Source organism: Camelus ferus, chromosome 5, assembly GCF_009834535.1.
Source record: "Camelus ferus isolate YT-003-E chromosome 5, BCGSAC_Cfer_1.0, whole genome shotgun sequence".
NCBI classification, from domain to species: domain Eukaryota; kingdom Metazoa; phylum Chordata; class Mammalia; order Artiodactyla; family Camelidae; genus Camelus; species Camelus ferus.
Genome location: NC_045700.1, coordinates 2,847,249 through 2,863,198, shown reverse-complemented (window position 1 = coordinate 2,863,198; position 15,950 = coordinate 2,847,249). Strand labels below are relative to the sequence as shown.

At 42.7% G+C, this 15,950-nt stretch overlaps 1 protein-coding gene across 1 annotated transcript in view; it reads right to left on the bottom strand.

Moving 5' to 3' along the window:
- CNTNAP5 (contactin associated protein family member 5) overlaps positions 1-15,950 on the bottom strand; it is a 735,160-nt gene that overhangs the window by 278,819 nt on the left and 440,391 nt on the right. Inside the window, 1 exon segment of the mRNA XM_032479187.1 lies at positions 5,846-5,952. Coding sequence (XP_032335078.1) covers positions 5,846-5,952 — 107 coding nt within the window.

Here is a 15,950-nt window from a genome sequence, read left to right as displayed (position 1 = left end):
TCTTTAGGTTCCGCACGTAAGTGATGTCAAACAGTATTTGTGTTTCTCTGTCTGACATATTTCACTTAGCATAATGTCCTCCACGTCCATCCACATTGCTGCTTTTAAATAAACCTCTTGGGAGCAAAATCCATTGCCCTCCCTAACCTTTTGTTCCAACCACGGAACATCATGCAGTTAGTGGACCACCTAGGTACAGTTAAAATAGCTGAAGTGTTACCCCTCTGTGATGGCTACCTTAGAGTCTGGAGCCCGACGGCTTGGTATCCTCCAATCAATGCCTGGCTATTGACTGCCCAGGGGGAGAAGTGCTGTATCAGTCTTGGGAGAGAAGATGGCTGACTGACATCCTCTTGCCCAGCTGAAAAGTGAGCTGAAAGGCATTGTCAGGATGTCGGAGAGGCTGAGAAATAGGGAGGAGACCCTGAAAAAGACTCTTGGTTGTGATCAGACATCGGTATTGAGCAGAGCAAGGACGGGGTCCCACTCATGTTAGGGGACTTACGGGAGACCATCGGTAAGTACCTGGGTCACTTACAAAGTCTGCCAGTCTTGGGAAATGTGAGAGTGATTGTCAATTGCATGGTAACTGACATCAGACATGTTTGCAAAAGTGACTTACTTGTTGAATGAGTAAGTAAAATTGTGTGGAGACAATCTAAATGCCTATCATATAATTCACCTAAAAACAAATACTTTCTTTTATCTGGAACTCACCATGAGGATCAATAACAATTTCCATCTCAATATGCAAATGTTTTCATAAAAATATGTGTGAAAACATTTTATAAAATATAGTAAACAATTCTGGCTTAGAAGATGGAAACAAGATATCAAAAAATCATGATCAGAGTATAAACCATAGCAAGACTTTAGGAAAGCTAGTTCAAATATGAATCAAGATACTTAAAACTATTCATCATCTTTGACCCAGTGATCCCATCCCTAAGCCTAGTTAGAGAAAACAATAGAACGCATGGGTTAAAAAATTACTGAGGCACAAGGCTGCTCACGATTGTGATGGATATAATAATAAATGTTTGTAATATTTGAAGTGATATTTATAATAAAAATGTCACCTCAAAAATTTTTTTTAAAGATTAAAATGATTGAATAGATTCCACATACGAGTGATATCATACGGTATTTTTCTTTCTCTTTCTGGTTGATTTCACTTGGAATGATGATCTCTGGTCCATCCATGTTGCTACAAATGGCATTATTTTATTCTTTTTTATCTCTGAGTAGTATTCCATTGTATAAATACACCACAACTTTTTATCCAGTCATCTGTCAACGGGCATTTTGGTTACTCTCACAGAAACAGACTTGCAGACATAGTAAACAATTTTACAGTTACTGGGGGAAAGGGGGTGAGAAGGGATAAACTTGGGAGTTAGAGACTTGCAAAACGTAGCCACTATATATAAAAACAGATTTTAAAAAAACAAATTTCTTCTGTATAGCACAGGGAACTACATTCAATATCTTGTAATAACCTTTAATGAAAAAGGATATGAAAATGAATATATGTATATATATGCATGACTGGGACATTGTGCTGTATGCCAGAAATTGACACACTGTTACTGGTTGTACTTTAATTTAAAAAAAAAAAAAACTGATTATAAGAAGAAAAGAATAATTTTTTTAAAATAATAGAAAATAAATAAAATGGTTGAATAAAAGCAAAAGGACATTAATTAGGCTATTTATCGTGCAGTCATTAAAGTGGTATTTATAGATATTGTAATAACACATGAAAAGCTTTGGGAATAAAGGAGAGAGATCTCAGACTTCCCCTATGGGAAAGTGCCTTATAGGAAAACCATTGGGGCTTCAGGAATGAGTGAAAAGAGCTACTTCTGTGTCCTTTCTTGAGCGAGGCAAACACCCACATTGTCCCAAAACACAGCATGTCTATTCCCCCTTCACGTCCTGGCTCTGGCCAGTCAATCCGTTTTCAACAGGGGACCCCGGTCCTCATCTCTGTTTTAATTTTAGCTGTCCTTGCTGCAAACTCATCCTACTTCTTTCCAGGATTTCATGATGATTCTAGGACACAGAAAGTTGATATCATCGCTCAGCCTTCTAGATCTGCATTTACAGTTATGGTATCACGCTGGCTCTCTGGGTCTCAAGCCATACGAAAGATGTCAAGAATGCTCCGTCACTAAGTTCACGTCCAGAGGCTTCCAACACATCTCCCTTGCATGAGAAAGGAAATCAAATAGAGGGTTTATTGCGCATCTGAGGCCCAATTCCCTCCATTCCAGTCCCAGCTCTGTCCTTTGCTGTGTTGCCCTGAGGAAGATGTGGCCCTCTCTGCGCCTCAGGGTGCTCAGCTATGAAATGGAGATGATGATAACAATAATCACTTCACTTTATCAGTGTGTTGTGGACCAGTCTATGTATCAAGCTCCCATGATCAAAACCTCTTCCTTTACATCTTAACTTGGATTCATAAATATACCATGACCAAGCTATACTTTGAGGACTCAGTGGTTTGGTTTCAATGACACCCCCTCCTAAACTTGCACGTTGTATGAAGCCAATAATCACAGTAACCATCTCTGGTGGTCTGAGATCTCCCATCATCAGGCAGAGTGCCAGGACAAGATCTAGACCGAAAACATTGCTTTACCTTCAGTTCTACTTCTGGCGAATAGGATCCAACTTAGAGGAGAAACTTGCTAACCCAAAGATCTTATGGACACGCTAGTGTTCAACTTCAATTTATGGGATGTGGGATTGTCTCCCATTTTGCCCTCAGACAGGGAAGCAGCCACGGGTTGGAGAGGAATTACCAACAAAGATTCACCCATCACCTCTCCCTAAGCAGGAGGTTTTGAACAAAGAGTGTTTGAAAAGTAACATAACTCGTGTACCAATTTCTCCACGTGTCGTCAGGTGAAGAGGAAAGAAAACTGAAATACAGTGGTGATATATCTAATTTTAACAGCAACCTGCCACATTTAGAGACTTCAGAAACTCCCATCGGGCAGTTACTTAGAGTCCATCACATTCTCCTCCTCGGCCAGACGCCCTCTCTGACCCGCAAAACCAGGCAGAAGGAAGAGAATCCTCTCTGTCCTGAGTATGCACTGTTGGTTCCCAGTTATCAGGAAGCACCAACGATGCAGAAAACAAAACCAACCCTGAAGAGCTTCAAAAGACAAAGGATGGTTCCTCGAGACAGTATGAGTTTTAACTATTATTACAAATGCCAGAAATCTGGGGCTCATGCCCTTACTGCTCTGACCGTGGGTGACTGTTTCAAGAAGACAGACCCCAACACACCAGGACCCTGCCGTTCCCAGACCAGCAGGGCTGTGACCGTGCACATTTTGCTTTAGCCTGAGGGGATCTGGTGCGCCGTCTTCTGTGTTTTAACAGCGCTCATCTCTGATCCCCCGCATTCCAGAGACAGGCTTCTTGAAGGCAGGAAAGCCTGGCTGGGTTGACTCGGTTTACAATTCTGACTCAAAGCAGTGCTCCTCACCCAGTGGGGGACAGAGAGGGATTTGTTAGAGGGAGAAAAATTCTGGAACTGCACAAGCATCTAAGGTGTGTGTGGCAAACCTCACAGCTGCCCAAGCACCTCTGGTTTGTCCTGTCGGGGTGCCCAGAAGGGAAGAAGGTGTTTAAAAAGCATTGCAGCCCGTGGTACAGGCACTGAGCAATTTCACAGAATGGAGAATGGAAACGTGTTTTAAGAAACGGTATTTTTAAGGCTTGAATTCAACATTGAGTTTCCTGCTCACCAACTAAATATTAACACCTCACCTCCAACAATTTCAACTTCATACTTCTTTTAAAAGCTAGAAAATCTCTTACTTTCAGCCTAGTGAGTGGAGAAATTCAGAGGGGAACATCCATAGAGATGAACTTCTCAAGAGATTGGGAATGTCTTTTAGGAGAAAGTGAGCCAAATATGCTTTAAAAATCATACGAATGTCGTCATGTGATTGGGCCAAAATTTGGGTCATTTTGCACTAAATCTTCCTTAAGTTTCTCTTGTCTCACCATGAAATTGGTGGCCACTCTGGTTGCCCCTGAGTTTCTCACGGGAGCACTGACATTCAGTCTGGCTGGTCCTGTGTACACCCTACAATGTATCTGTACAAGTGAATATTGTTCTTGACTATTTAGGGATAATATTTCTGGAACCAGGCTCAACCTTTATAGATTTGTATTTATGGAGCATCTGCAATTCGAACATGTAATTTTAGCCTTCAGATGGCCCACAAGATTTTACTGGTTTTCCCTTATAGGATCTGTGACCAAAAACCTGAGCTCTGGAGGGTTAAAGTGATGTACTTGTTCTAGGACAAGAGCTTGGTAACACTTAGATCCAATCTCTCTCAGTCCAGTGTTTACTGCTCCAAGTATCTAAACAGAAATTTGTAAATAAAATGCAGCATGAGAAAGCCAGGCGGCCTTTTACATTTCTGCAGGCAGCTGACAGCAGTAACAGCATCCTGTGATGACCACTGGGCTAGAACCTCTCTGATTTGATCAAAACCCTCTATGGTCATCACTGGCCTATGTTACATTCTGAGGCACAGAGGAGGTTCCAGAGTGACTGAGAGGTCTCCAGGGATTAGAACAAATGTCGACATGATTCATCCTGGACCGGAGTCTGACTCTAGCCTGGCCGGCCTCCACCATCCCCTTTCTCTGTCCCGACTGCCATCCCAGCAACAGCAGGGACTCAAGAAAAGCAGGTGAGATCCGCCCCCGAGGACAGCCTCCCTGCAACCCTCAGAATAGCTCCAGCCTTGGCTTGACGCTTACATTTTTCTAGAAGGTCCGTCTCCCACCCTCTGCCTCCTGAGTCAATGTCAAAGCTCACATTTTCTGCGAAATCTCCTGCAACGGTAGCCGGCACCTCCTCCTTCTGATTAGGTCTTTGTCGGCCAGACTTGCGGCTCATGTCGCCCAGTTTGACATGCAATTCTCTAAACAGCAAACCTTCTCTATTTTGTCATGTGCTTTTTGTGTGGTGATTCCAGCAACACTATAAAGTCACAGAGGTCAGGGCTCACGGTATTAATTCCCTTTTCGCTGCTCACTCTTATTCTTTGTGTGCTCCCATTGGCCTCACTCCTGGCTTCCTTTCTGACCAGTTCTCACGGTCCACACCGTCCTGCCATGGAAATCTAAACGCAGGCTCCGATCCACATTCTGACCACAAGATCAGCTCAGACTTTCTGTCTGCAGCCCCCCTAAACCTGACATGCAATCGTGGGTACTTAGCAACGATATGCTGGTTCTGCTGTCTCAGCGCCCCCGGTAGGGTTCCACCCCCGCCCCTCTTGAATTTAGGGGTGGCCGCATGACTTGATCTGGCCAGTGGGATAGGGCATGTCGTGTTTGCCACTTTCAAGGAGATTTTAAAAGCTAGCCCAAGTTTCCTTGGGCTTCCGTCTCCCGGCCACAGCAACATTCCGGGTGATGGGGTCTCTGTTGGCCTCCCAGAGTGAGAGCACCGTGGAAGAGAGTCCCCTGCGATAACCTGGTAACACAGACAGGATGCGACTGCTGGTCACTTACTGAGATGGGGGTTGTCTATCACAGCAGCAGCACGGGGCCCATCCAGACGCCGCAGCTGACCTCATGGCCCTCCTCTTTGGCACCCTGTCTTGCCTCTGCCTCAACACTTGCCCGTCTCCAGGCTGCCCCCCCAGGCGGCCACGACTCTGTGATTTCAGGGCTTGTGTCTTCCACCCTCACTGCACGCACTCACCACACGCGCCCACCCGTGTTGACTAGACCCTGAAGTGAACCCTGGTGTTTCTGGGCTGTTCCCACATTACTCAGAGCGAATCATGGATCGACTCACAGTTGTGACAGGTGGCGCCAGCGTAGCCTGTGTCGCTGCAGTTGCAGTAGAAGGTGGCCCAGGACTGGGAGCAGCTCCCTCCGTGTTCGCAGTAGTTTGGCAAACACCTGAAGAGAGACGGAGCAAAAGCAGATGAAATAATCCAGACCAGACGGCAAAAATGTCTTCTAGCCAGCTCCACGGATTGACAGTGGAGATCGGTCTGCCGTCCTCCTGTACCTAAGTGAGACCTGAACACATCAACATAACACCACACGTTCACGGCGAGGGGTGGGTCCATCCGGGCAGCGAAAAGCACAAAGCTGATTCAGGCAATTCCGTGAAGCGTTAAAACTCCAGTGCCCATTCTCATTGACCGCCCGTTCATTTGAAGTGCTCAGAATGTGGATGGTTTTTCATTTACCAGAGAACAAAATGGACAAAGATTGTAATTTTGCATTTTGGAAAGGTTTTGCGTTTTTAAAGGAAAGGGGAAAGGGGCAGATAATTGAGGTCATAATCCTCCAGCTTGTCTTTTGGGTGATGGCCAGGAATCTATTTTAAACAGCCCATGAAATTTTGAAAAGAGGATACCTGGTCACTGGAGATGTAAGGGAATTCTGTAATTTTAAAAGTGCCAAGGCCACCCTGAAAATGAGGCCTTTACTACTTACAATGAAAGCAGCATGGCTATTCTGAAAAATATTTTCACCGTACACTTTAAAAACTCTCTGAGACAATTATATAATTTGACCCAGCAATCACACTTAGATGGCTGTTGTCAGCATATATTTCAAAATACAAAAGCTACGTGGCTAAATTATCATTATTCACAATAGTGTCAGAATGAATTAGTTTGTGTGCAACACAAGAAAATGTCTTAGGAAAGCTATAGTACGTAAAATTAGCGGGCTGTCAGAGAACTAGCAAACGATGTTAGCAGAAAGCACTGTAACAGACTGGAACTGGATGAAGTGAATATTCAAGACAGGAAGCATGCTCACGACGAAATAAAGCAAACACTTCATGCTGCAAAAAAAAAAATGTTAAGTGTCACTTGGACTAATGGTGGTGGTGGCAATGTGCATTTCCTCTGGACAAAGATCACAGACTTCAGGGTCACGTATATCTGAGTTCAAATCCCAGTACAGCCATTTACTGCATGGTGTCTTTGGGTAAATCTCTACACTGCAAGAATTGTTGCTACAAAGAAATAACCGGGCAACTGTTCAATTTATAAATTAATAAAATTAACAGTAAAAGCAACGGGGAGGGACTAGCTCAGTGGTAGGGCACGTGCTTAGCATGCACGAGGTCCTGGGTTCAATCCCCAGTACCTCCATTAATGAAAAAAAAATGTAAAAAGGATAAAAGCAATGATAAATGATGAAATTGTGGAAAACCATCTTTACAGGATAAGTAAAATCCCACGAATTTCAACAGGCACAGGGTCTAAAGTGTGAGATTACAGAAGTGGTGTAACAGATAAAAAGGTTTACTGTGGAGCCTCCGAGCACGTGAGGCAAGGAGCTGCGGGATGATTTACCCTAAATGTCCTGTAGAGGTAGGAAACCCTCCAGCAAGGGTTGTCTCAAAGCCCAGAAACCAATATCCCTGCATACACTCAGACTTATTATGAGAAATTTTCTGCTCAGCACAGCGAACACACAATTATGCTGACAGGGCTTGTGTTTGGGAAAAGCTTATTGGTAACTCCGTGGTATCCAGCTAAGGCTTAAAAATGCAGAAAAAAAAAATAGGGGAAAAGAGGACCCAGTAATTTTACGAGAGGACTTGTTGACAAAAATCCACCCAATAAATAAATAAACAAAATATGGGCCCTTCCTCACTCCAAATTCTACCCTTCTTCTTGACTTCTATCCCCAGCTCCTGGTCTGGATGGGAGAGAAAAGGAGTAATAGAATTGTCACTTGGAGGAGCCACGCTTTCCGCCCCACATGAACCTTGTGCTGAAGGGAAGTTAAATACACTTGAAGCATCAGTGGCATCAGGTACAAAATCCAAGCATGAATCTCTGCCTCCGCGTGTGCCCTGATGAAGAGCCGGGGAAGGACCGCCTGCCTCCATACTTGTTCTTCCTCCGCATCCCTTGTTTCCGGAGACTGCTTCTCCTGCCGTGTGCCTTCCCCCGTGTTTCCCCTCTGAAACCATCAAATCCTTACACGACATCCCTAGAGCTCCCTTCTAGCCCATCCCACCCCCTCCCCCGATGCCACACACACACACACACACTCTGATCCCAGGATTGACAAATAATGGTATTATTTCTCTCTTCCCTCCCCCAACAAAAAGTTAATTGCTTTTTGTTTTTAATTTTGACATTTATTTCTTGGGAGTAATTAGTTTTCTTTCTTTCTGTCTTAATGGAGGTACCGGGAATTGAACCCAGGCCCTCGTGCATGCTAAGCACGTGCCCTACCACTGAGCTGTACCCTCCCCCCTGCAATGATAGCTGCTTTAAAGACTCAAAGTTGAGCAAAGTCAGGTCAGTAGGTACTTATCCTATAGTTCTTTTGGTTTTGGCACCAAGAAAGCTCAGATCAGCCACCTCTTCTTTAAAAATTTAAAAAAAAATTGGGGGGTGGTAATTAGGTTTACTTGTTTATTTTATTTTTAGAGGAGGAACTGAGGATTGAACCCAGAACCTTGTGTATGCTAAGCATGGGCTCTACCACTGAGCTATAGCCTCCCACAGCCCCTTTTTTGATGGCTGAAGCTATAAAATAAAAGCTCAGAAGTTCTCATTGGCCATGAGAAGAAAGCTTGTCTGCAGTGTGAGAGACAGAGAGAGAAAAAAATGCTGAGGTCCAGGATACAGCAGAAAAGAGAGATGAGGGGGTCCTGACAAGATTCGTGGGGCTGATTCCTGGTGTTCCCAAGATTAGGGTGCATGCATTGTTTTAATCTATCTTAGATTCTGTGAGATAAACTAAGATCTTTCTAGGAAAACCCCCATTTGATTCAGGGTAGCCTGAGCTGGGATTCTTTTCTGTGAACAATCTTAACTTTTTGTAAAACAGCGTTCTTTAAATACAGGCAGAAACGGAAACACCAGTTCCCTTAAAAGTTCATGCTTTAAAATATTTTTAAAACTCAAGATCACCAAGCTAAGATGGGCACTTAGCAGGAGGGATCTTGTGGAAAACTATCAACACTATCTGGGTCCTCTGAACATGTTTTAAAAAGCCTCACACAGACCTTGTGCTGCCCTGTTAATAAACTCAATTTACCAACAAACAAGTAGGCAAGAAATTCATTTGCTTATGGTCACTTAAAAAAAATGCTGTATTTCTGAGAGGGAAAAAGAGTACTTGGCTAGGGAGAAATCTAACATTCACAGAATGAGAAAAAAATAAATGAATACATATAGGGCTGCTTTTGAGCTGGATTCGTTTGGGTTCAATGCCCACCATGATTAGAAAAACTCATCTGTAAAGTAGATGTTCAAAATAAGACGCACAACCCCAATTTGCTTGTTTAAAAGGGGCAGTTTTACAAGGATCATTTCCGTATTCTTTAATCAGGTCATTTCCACTGGTGTTTTGTGTCTTTTTCTACTTGGTGTGCACCGAGCACTTAAGACATGAACCCGGGAAGAGGACAGGGGCATAGCGACTGTGGAGCACAGAGACTGTTACGTGCAGGGACAGCCACGATCTCAGGTAGAAGGCGCTTAATTCAGATCACTAGGAGATGATCATTCTGAACTGCTCTCTTCCAAAATCCTCATCATAATTCATATATCACTGAATCTGCTGGGTAGGCCCGCTTGAGGCATCATCTGTGGTTGAACAAACAAAGCTTTCCACGTAAACACTACTGTTTTTGTCATATTCTTCCGGAGCCCAAATGAGCTAGCATCGTGACACGTGCCATCCAGGACTCGGGGAGCAGAACGCACACATCAGAAGCCATTCCCTCTTGGTAAAAGCAGGGTGTGTGTGATCAGCAGGGAGATGAGAGAGAGATTTGAATGAAGGGAAGGTGGAGAAGAGTGAGGAATGGAAGGAGGGAAAACAAAACAATACAATAAGGACAAACGTCATATACACAAGTTTTATACAGGACTGTGTAATTTCCCACAAAATCCAAAATTCCTCCAGAGGGAGGGTGTAGCTCAGGGGTAGAGCTCACGCCTAGCATGCACAAGGTCCTGGGTTCAATTCCCAGTACCACTGTTTAAAAAAGTAAAAATAAAACCTAAAATTACCTCCCCCTTATTAAAATCAAATATTAAAAAAAAGAAAAAACTTCCAAAAGAGAAGGATCTTTGCTAGTTGGGATGGTAGACCATCCAGGTGAGAGATGACATGGGAGCAAGAGTTGTCCAGAGTGGACCACCGACCTCATTAATGGTCATGTTCATCTTCAAGAGTGTATGTGCTGGCTTCGCTGTTGTGATTTTGTGGTGTGAGATATGGAGGAGAAAAAAAATGCTTCTCCTGAAAGATGAACAGCAGGGGAGGCCGTTAAAGAAGTGGCTTCAGAGAAGAGAGTATTTTACAGGCTGTTGAGAGATTGACTTACTCGGAAGACTGGAGTCCAGTTTCCTGGTAAGCACATTTTCTGCAAAACATGCTTCTTCCCTATTTGCATTAGAAAGAATAGAGGGACCCCTGTGGTTTACCTTGAGAAAGATCTGACTGGTTCCTTCCCTAACCACTTTTAAGTGAGGTAGAGCACTTTTCCCTCTGGAGTGGACGAGGCCTGGGCAAACCCTGAACAGAGCAGTGGGACCCAGTAAACTTTTGGAAAATGCGGTCTCTCAATTTGTTTATCATTAGGAAAATTTCACAGAATAAATATGACTTTGGGGCTGCTCTTAAACAAGTCAGATTGCCAAGCAGCAGTCAAATCTCATGACTTTATGTTTCGAGTTCAGTTTCCTCTCCTGAAATCCAGACCCATCAATCTGGCTGCCCGCTTCCCAGTCCAACAGATGTTACAAACTGCATGCCCCTACCTGAATTTCTGACCTCCTTCCTCACCCCTGACCCCACCTTCTCCACCCATAGCTTCCCTATCAGGAGGGCAACTCCGTACCCGCCACTGTCCAGACCCCCAGACTTGCAAGTCCTCTCCTCCCCCGCAGTCCACATCTGAGGTGTGAGCACATCTCCTTGGCTCTGCCTTCAGAACCTGCCCTGCATCGGGTCACTTCTCCTCACCTCCACTGCCCCTACTCTGATCCAAGCCAGCAGCATCTCTAACCCAAACTACTGTGATTCTCAGCTAACTGATCTCCCAGCATCCATGTCTGATCCCTCAGTATATTCCCATCGCAGGAGCAAGAGAGACCCTTCTCACATCTAAGGCAGATCGTCTTGAAACCCTTCAAGGACTCTGTTCTTTTTTTTAATTTTTTAATTGACATATAGCTGATTTACAATGTTTCTGGTGTATAGCAAAGTGATCCGTTTTATACGTGTATGTAAATCTATTCTTTCTCAGATTCTTTTCCATTATAGCTCATTATAAGATACTGGCTATAGTCCCCTGTGCTATACAGGAAGGGCTCCCAGTTTTCATTCAGGCAAAAGCAACATCCTTCAAATGACCTCCCAGTTCTCTGAACTCCTCTCTGCCCTTCTCCCTTCTCAGCATCTGCTCCAGGGAGGCTGACCTCCTCGCCCTGAAAGCACGCAAGAGGGGCTGCTTTGGCAAGTTCTTTGCACCAGGTCCCCTTAGCCCAGAATGCTCTCCCTATGTCCACACGCCCCACTGCTCACCTCCTTCTCGTCTCTGCTCAAACGGCACCTTCTCAAGGAGGCCCTCCACCATCACGCTATTTAAAGTTACAACCCTCCTTCACTCTGTGTCTCCAATCCCCTCTCCTCAGCCCCCTTTTTCAGTCCTTAACACTTGACTCCCATTCTAATACAATATACACCCTGCTTAGGCATCCAGCTGCGTTACCTGTCTTCCCACAAAGGAACGTAAGGGTGTAGGTTGTGGTCTATTTGTTCACTGAGTCCCCCCTGCAGTCATTAGGGTAGGCACTCAGTAAGTGGTTGTTGATTGAATAACCAAATAACCATTGTATATGTGGGATGCAACAGCCTGCAAAGCTGGCCTCCTTTAGCTAAGCCTCTTGAGTTAACCACAGCCTCTCCCCACTTAATATTACCCACTTGCCAGGGAGCAGCACAGTAGGAGCTGAGTGAGGTACAGGGGAGAAAGGAGACTCACTTTTTCTAAGCAATGTAGAAATGTGAGGCAAGTAAAGGGAGCCTTCTGTGCAGCCGTGGGCGGGAAGGGACTTGGAGAAGGGGGAGAGAAATCCAGGTGCGGGAGAGAAAGAAGTAAGATGGAGACCATGAACAAGACCCTCTTTGGTGGCCTTTAAGGATGCAAGTAAAAGATGCGATTCATTTGTATTTTGGGGCCCTCACATCTTTATCTCTGAAGTACGTATGGAGATAATCTTCTCCAAATTGCTTGGAAGCAGATGCTCTTGGATGATGCAACTTAGAGTTCCTCTGAGATCATAACTATCATTCCTGGTAAGTCTGGGTACAGTTTTTGACAGATTCTAATGAGATCAAAAACCTGTTGGGGAAAGGCAATTTACCTAGCTAACTCATGCTGAGTCTTGTTACCTTTCACCAGATATTAAAAAAAAAGCAATGACCTTTCACCTGCCTTGTGACTTATGCAATAACGTTTACCCAGACATTCACGGTTGGTCTCCTACAAAATATCTCCACGAAGGAGCAATGGAAATTTGGCTTTCTGGAAGACTTTCCCCTTGGCAACAAGCTTGCAAGGAAACTTTGACATGTGCTCACAATCACATCTGAGACGTTGTTTTAATGTATTATGTTCTCTGTTTTATAGATGAAGAAAGTAAGACCAGATGAGTGTAAACGGCGCGTCCACGTGTGAAGTGATGGAAGCAGGCACGTGAGTCACGCCGCCTGTCACTGAAGCCTGTGCTCTGAAGCCATGCAGCCCTCCCTCCACCAAATGCTACAGGATCCACATCCCTAAAGTGACTGCAGGCATGCATCTTACAGCATCACTTCTGCAAACGATGGGAGGGAGGGAGAGGGGCTTCTCATAGGTACCCACTGATCCCAGAAATTAGTTAACAAACTTGGTGATGCATAGAGGTCTAGCCATGAAGCTAATGTCTCCTTGCATTCAAAGACAAAAGATGCTGTCAGTTTAGAGTTCTTAAAAGATACTTTTGCTGGGAAAAGAGGTCTTAATGGCAATGACAAATGGGTTTATTGGGAATAAATAAACCCACACTAAAGAATTAAGTGTATATTTATCATATAATTAGCATAACAATCTAGAAGTTATTCTAAAAGTCTTCTACAGTGCTGAAGTGTGGGAATGAAGGTTTTGATTCTATTTTCAACTGTTTTTTACTACTAACTTGTGAAATCTTTGAAATAATAGCTAAGAAACAAGAACATGAAAACGAATACATGTCTGTGTATGTGTGTCTGAACTATTATGCTGTGCACCAGAAACTGACACAACATTGAAAACCAACTATACTTCAATAAAAAAGAATGAAAATGAAAAATAAAAGTAGGTAGCTAAGAAGATAGCCCCCACCTCTGCTCCGTTCTTTTTTTTTCTTTTTATTTGTTTCAGACGGCAAAGATTTTTTCTGCATTTCCTAAGTCTATCCGCGTTAATGTGATTGCTTCTAGACTCTGGCTGCTTTTGGTAGAAAGGCCTCATAAGTTATTAATGCAAGCCAGACAAAGCCATTTAACCCATCCAAAAACTGATGGCATATTATTTGACATAAACTTAATAACTGTCTAGTCCTACAAACACAGAAAAATGCAGAAACCCATCAAGGTCTATTAAGCAAAATGGAAAATGCATTCAGGATCCACCTTTCAGTCTTTGAATGCAGGGAGATGAGCTTCTCAGCCGGCCCTCTGTGGTCCACGAGCATCACCAACTAGGATCGTGTCCACATCTTCATCTCTTAGCATCGTACATAAGTGCCTATTTTAGGCATAAAATGTTTAATCCCAGAAATTCATAAATTCAGTATCAAATGTCTAAGATAATCAAAAGCTTAGTGTTCATAATTTGGGGTGAAGAAGAAATATGGTACTGAAAGAAAAATAATGGTCCCAAAGATCTCAGCCGGAAACTTCTATGTGATGTAATTTGCATCTTTCTGGGAAGGAACTAGCATTCTTGACTTTGTAAGGCATCTTTATAGTGGATTCTAATAAGCATATTTATAATGGATGTTAATGAGATTAAGACAAATGTCACTTGATTGTCAACCTTAGGAGGAATCTCACTTAGGGCCTTAAATAGTCTTGCATTAAACCAAAGAGTCTAATAACCATTAATTAACTATTTTTAAAATTCAGCCTGATGAGGAATGCTTAATTCTAAAATAGGACCCTGTCAACAGTTGGATCTTTGAACTGATGGGTCTTTTCCTTTGTACCAAGATTTCAATAAAACTTTGAAAAGATTTTTTTAAATAATTGTGTGATATTTGTAGTCTTCAAGGGAATTTGGTTTCTTCAAGTATGAACCTTGCAAACGCCAATTTAAAAAATGTAAGATCTCATTACTATATATAGAATAAACAACACGGACCTACTGTAGAGCACAGGGAACTATACTCAATTTCTTGTCCTAGCATAATGGAAAATAATCTGATGAGAAAATATACATATGTGTATAACTGAATCACTCTGTTGTACACCTGAAACTAACATTGTAAATCAACTATGCTTCAATAAAAAAAAAAAAAAATTTAAATAAATAAATAAATAAATAATTAAAAAAGTGTAAGGTAACTGATTTAGACCTTAAAAAGCTTCCTTATTAGCACAGGTAGATAAATTAAGTTCACCAAAGTTAAGTGTTCATTTTCTGGATATTTAAGTTTCATACCTATTTGGCATTCCATTTTTTAATGCAGTAAATTAAAGTGCTTGGAAAGTAAATAAAACATACTCTAAATGTACTTTGAAATATTTGAAGGTATTTAAATAGCTAAATCCATACATGAGAGCATGCGTTACTCAAAGTCCTTTAGACTTGATTGCTAATATTCACTAGACTTATAAATAAAAGTTTTATAAGCTGAATTTAGAAGGAAACTTTAAAACACAGGATTTTTAATTTGTACTTCAAAGAAATTTAATATCACTCTTTGAAAGCAAAAATAAACCTTGCGAACTGTCTTCCCTGCATACAAGAATCCTCCTCTGGGGGAAGCACAACACTCTCCCCGGCACCTGTGTGGGTTCAGATCTCAGTTCCCGCCTTTGCCCCCGGACCTCCCATCAGGCTCTGCTCAGGCCTGGGATCCTCCCTGGGAGCAATTTCTATCTACTGACCCTGAAGCACTGAATTCCGTCTCTAGTCCCTGTGCTTCTGCGTGTCCCTTTGTCACCTTAGTGGGTACTTTTTGATGAAAATAACAGACTTTCTCAGTTTACTCTGCCAGCCAAATTTTCTTCCAAAATGCCCTAAACGTCTCTAAACAGTATTTAGGTAAATCTGTTTCTTTAAAGCTAGCCAACCTTGGGTTTTATTTTATTGTCATTAATATGCAAGTGTTAGGGGAAAAGTGTTACTGCCTTTCACTTGCATGATTATTATTTTTTAAAATTGGAGGGCCGTTCTTCTATTCTCTTCATGTTTTCTGACTGTGTCTTCCTGTTTTACACATTGCTCCTCTCTAGCCTTGGCCAGTGTCCCCTGCGATGCTCCCTGCTGTTCATGCAGTGGGTGAGAACCGCTGCCTTCAGCGCAGTGGCCTTTCCGGACCTTAAGTTCCGTTTCTGCTTTGACCTAGCAATTCCACTTATTGAAATAATGCCCCAGAAACGCACTTGTACGTGCACAAAGACATATGCATAATTATCATCATTATTAACAGTCAAAAAAAAAGGAAACGTACTCTACCATTTTGGGAATGTTTAAATCAATGATGGTACATCCACCCTATGGAATGCTATGAGGCAGTAAAAATGAATACGTACATCTCTGTGTAAGGATTTTGGAAAGTTTTTCATGCATAATATACTATTAAGGACAGAAAGCATACTGTGGGGTAGCATGTAGTTTCTTCTGATGTTCTCCTTGTTTATTTACTTATTTT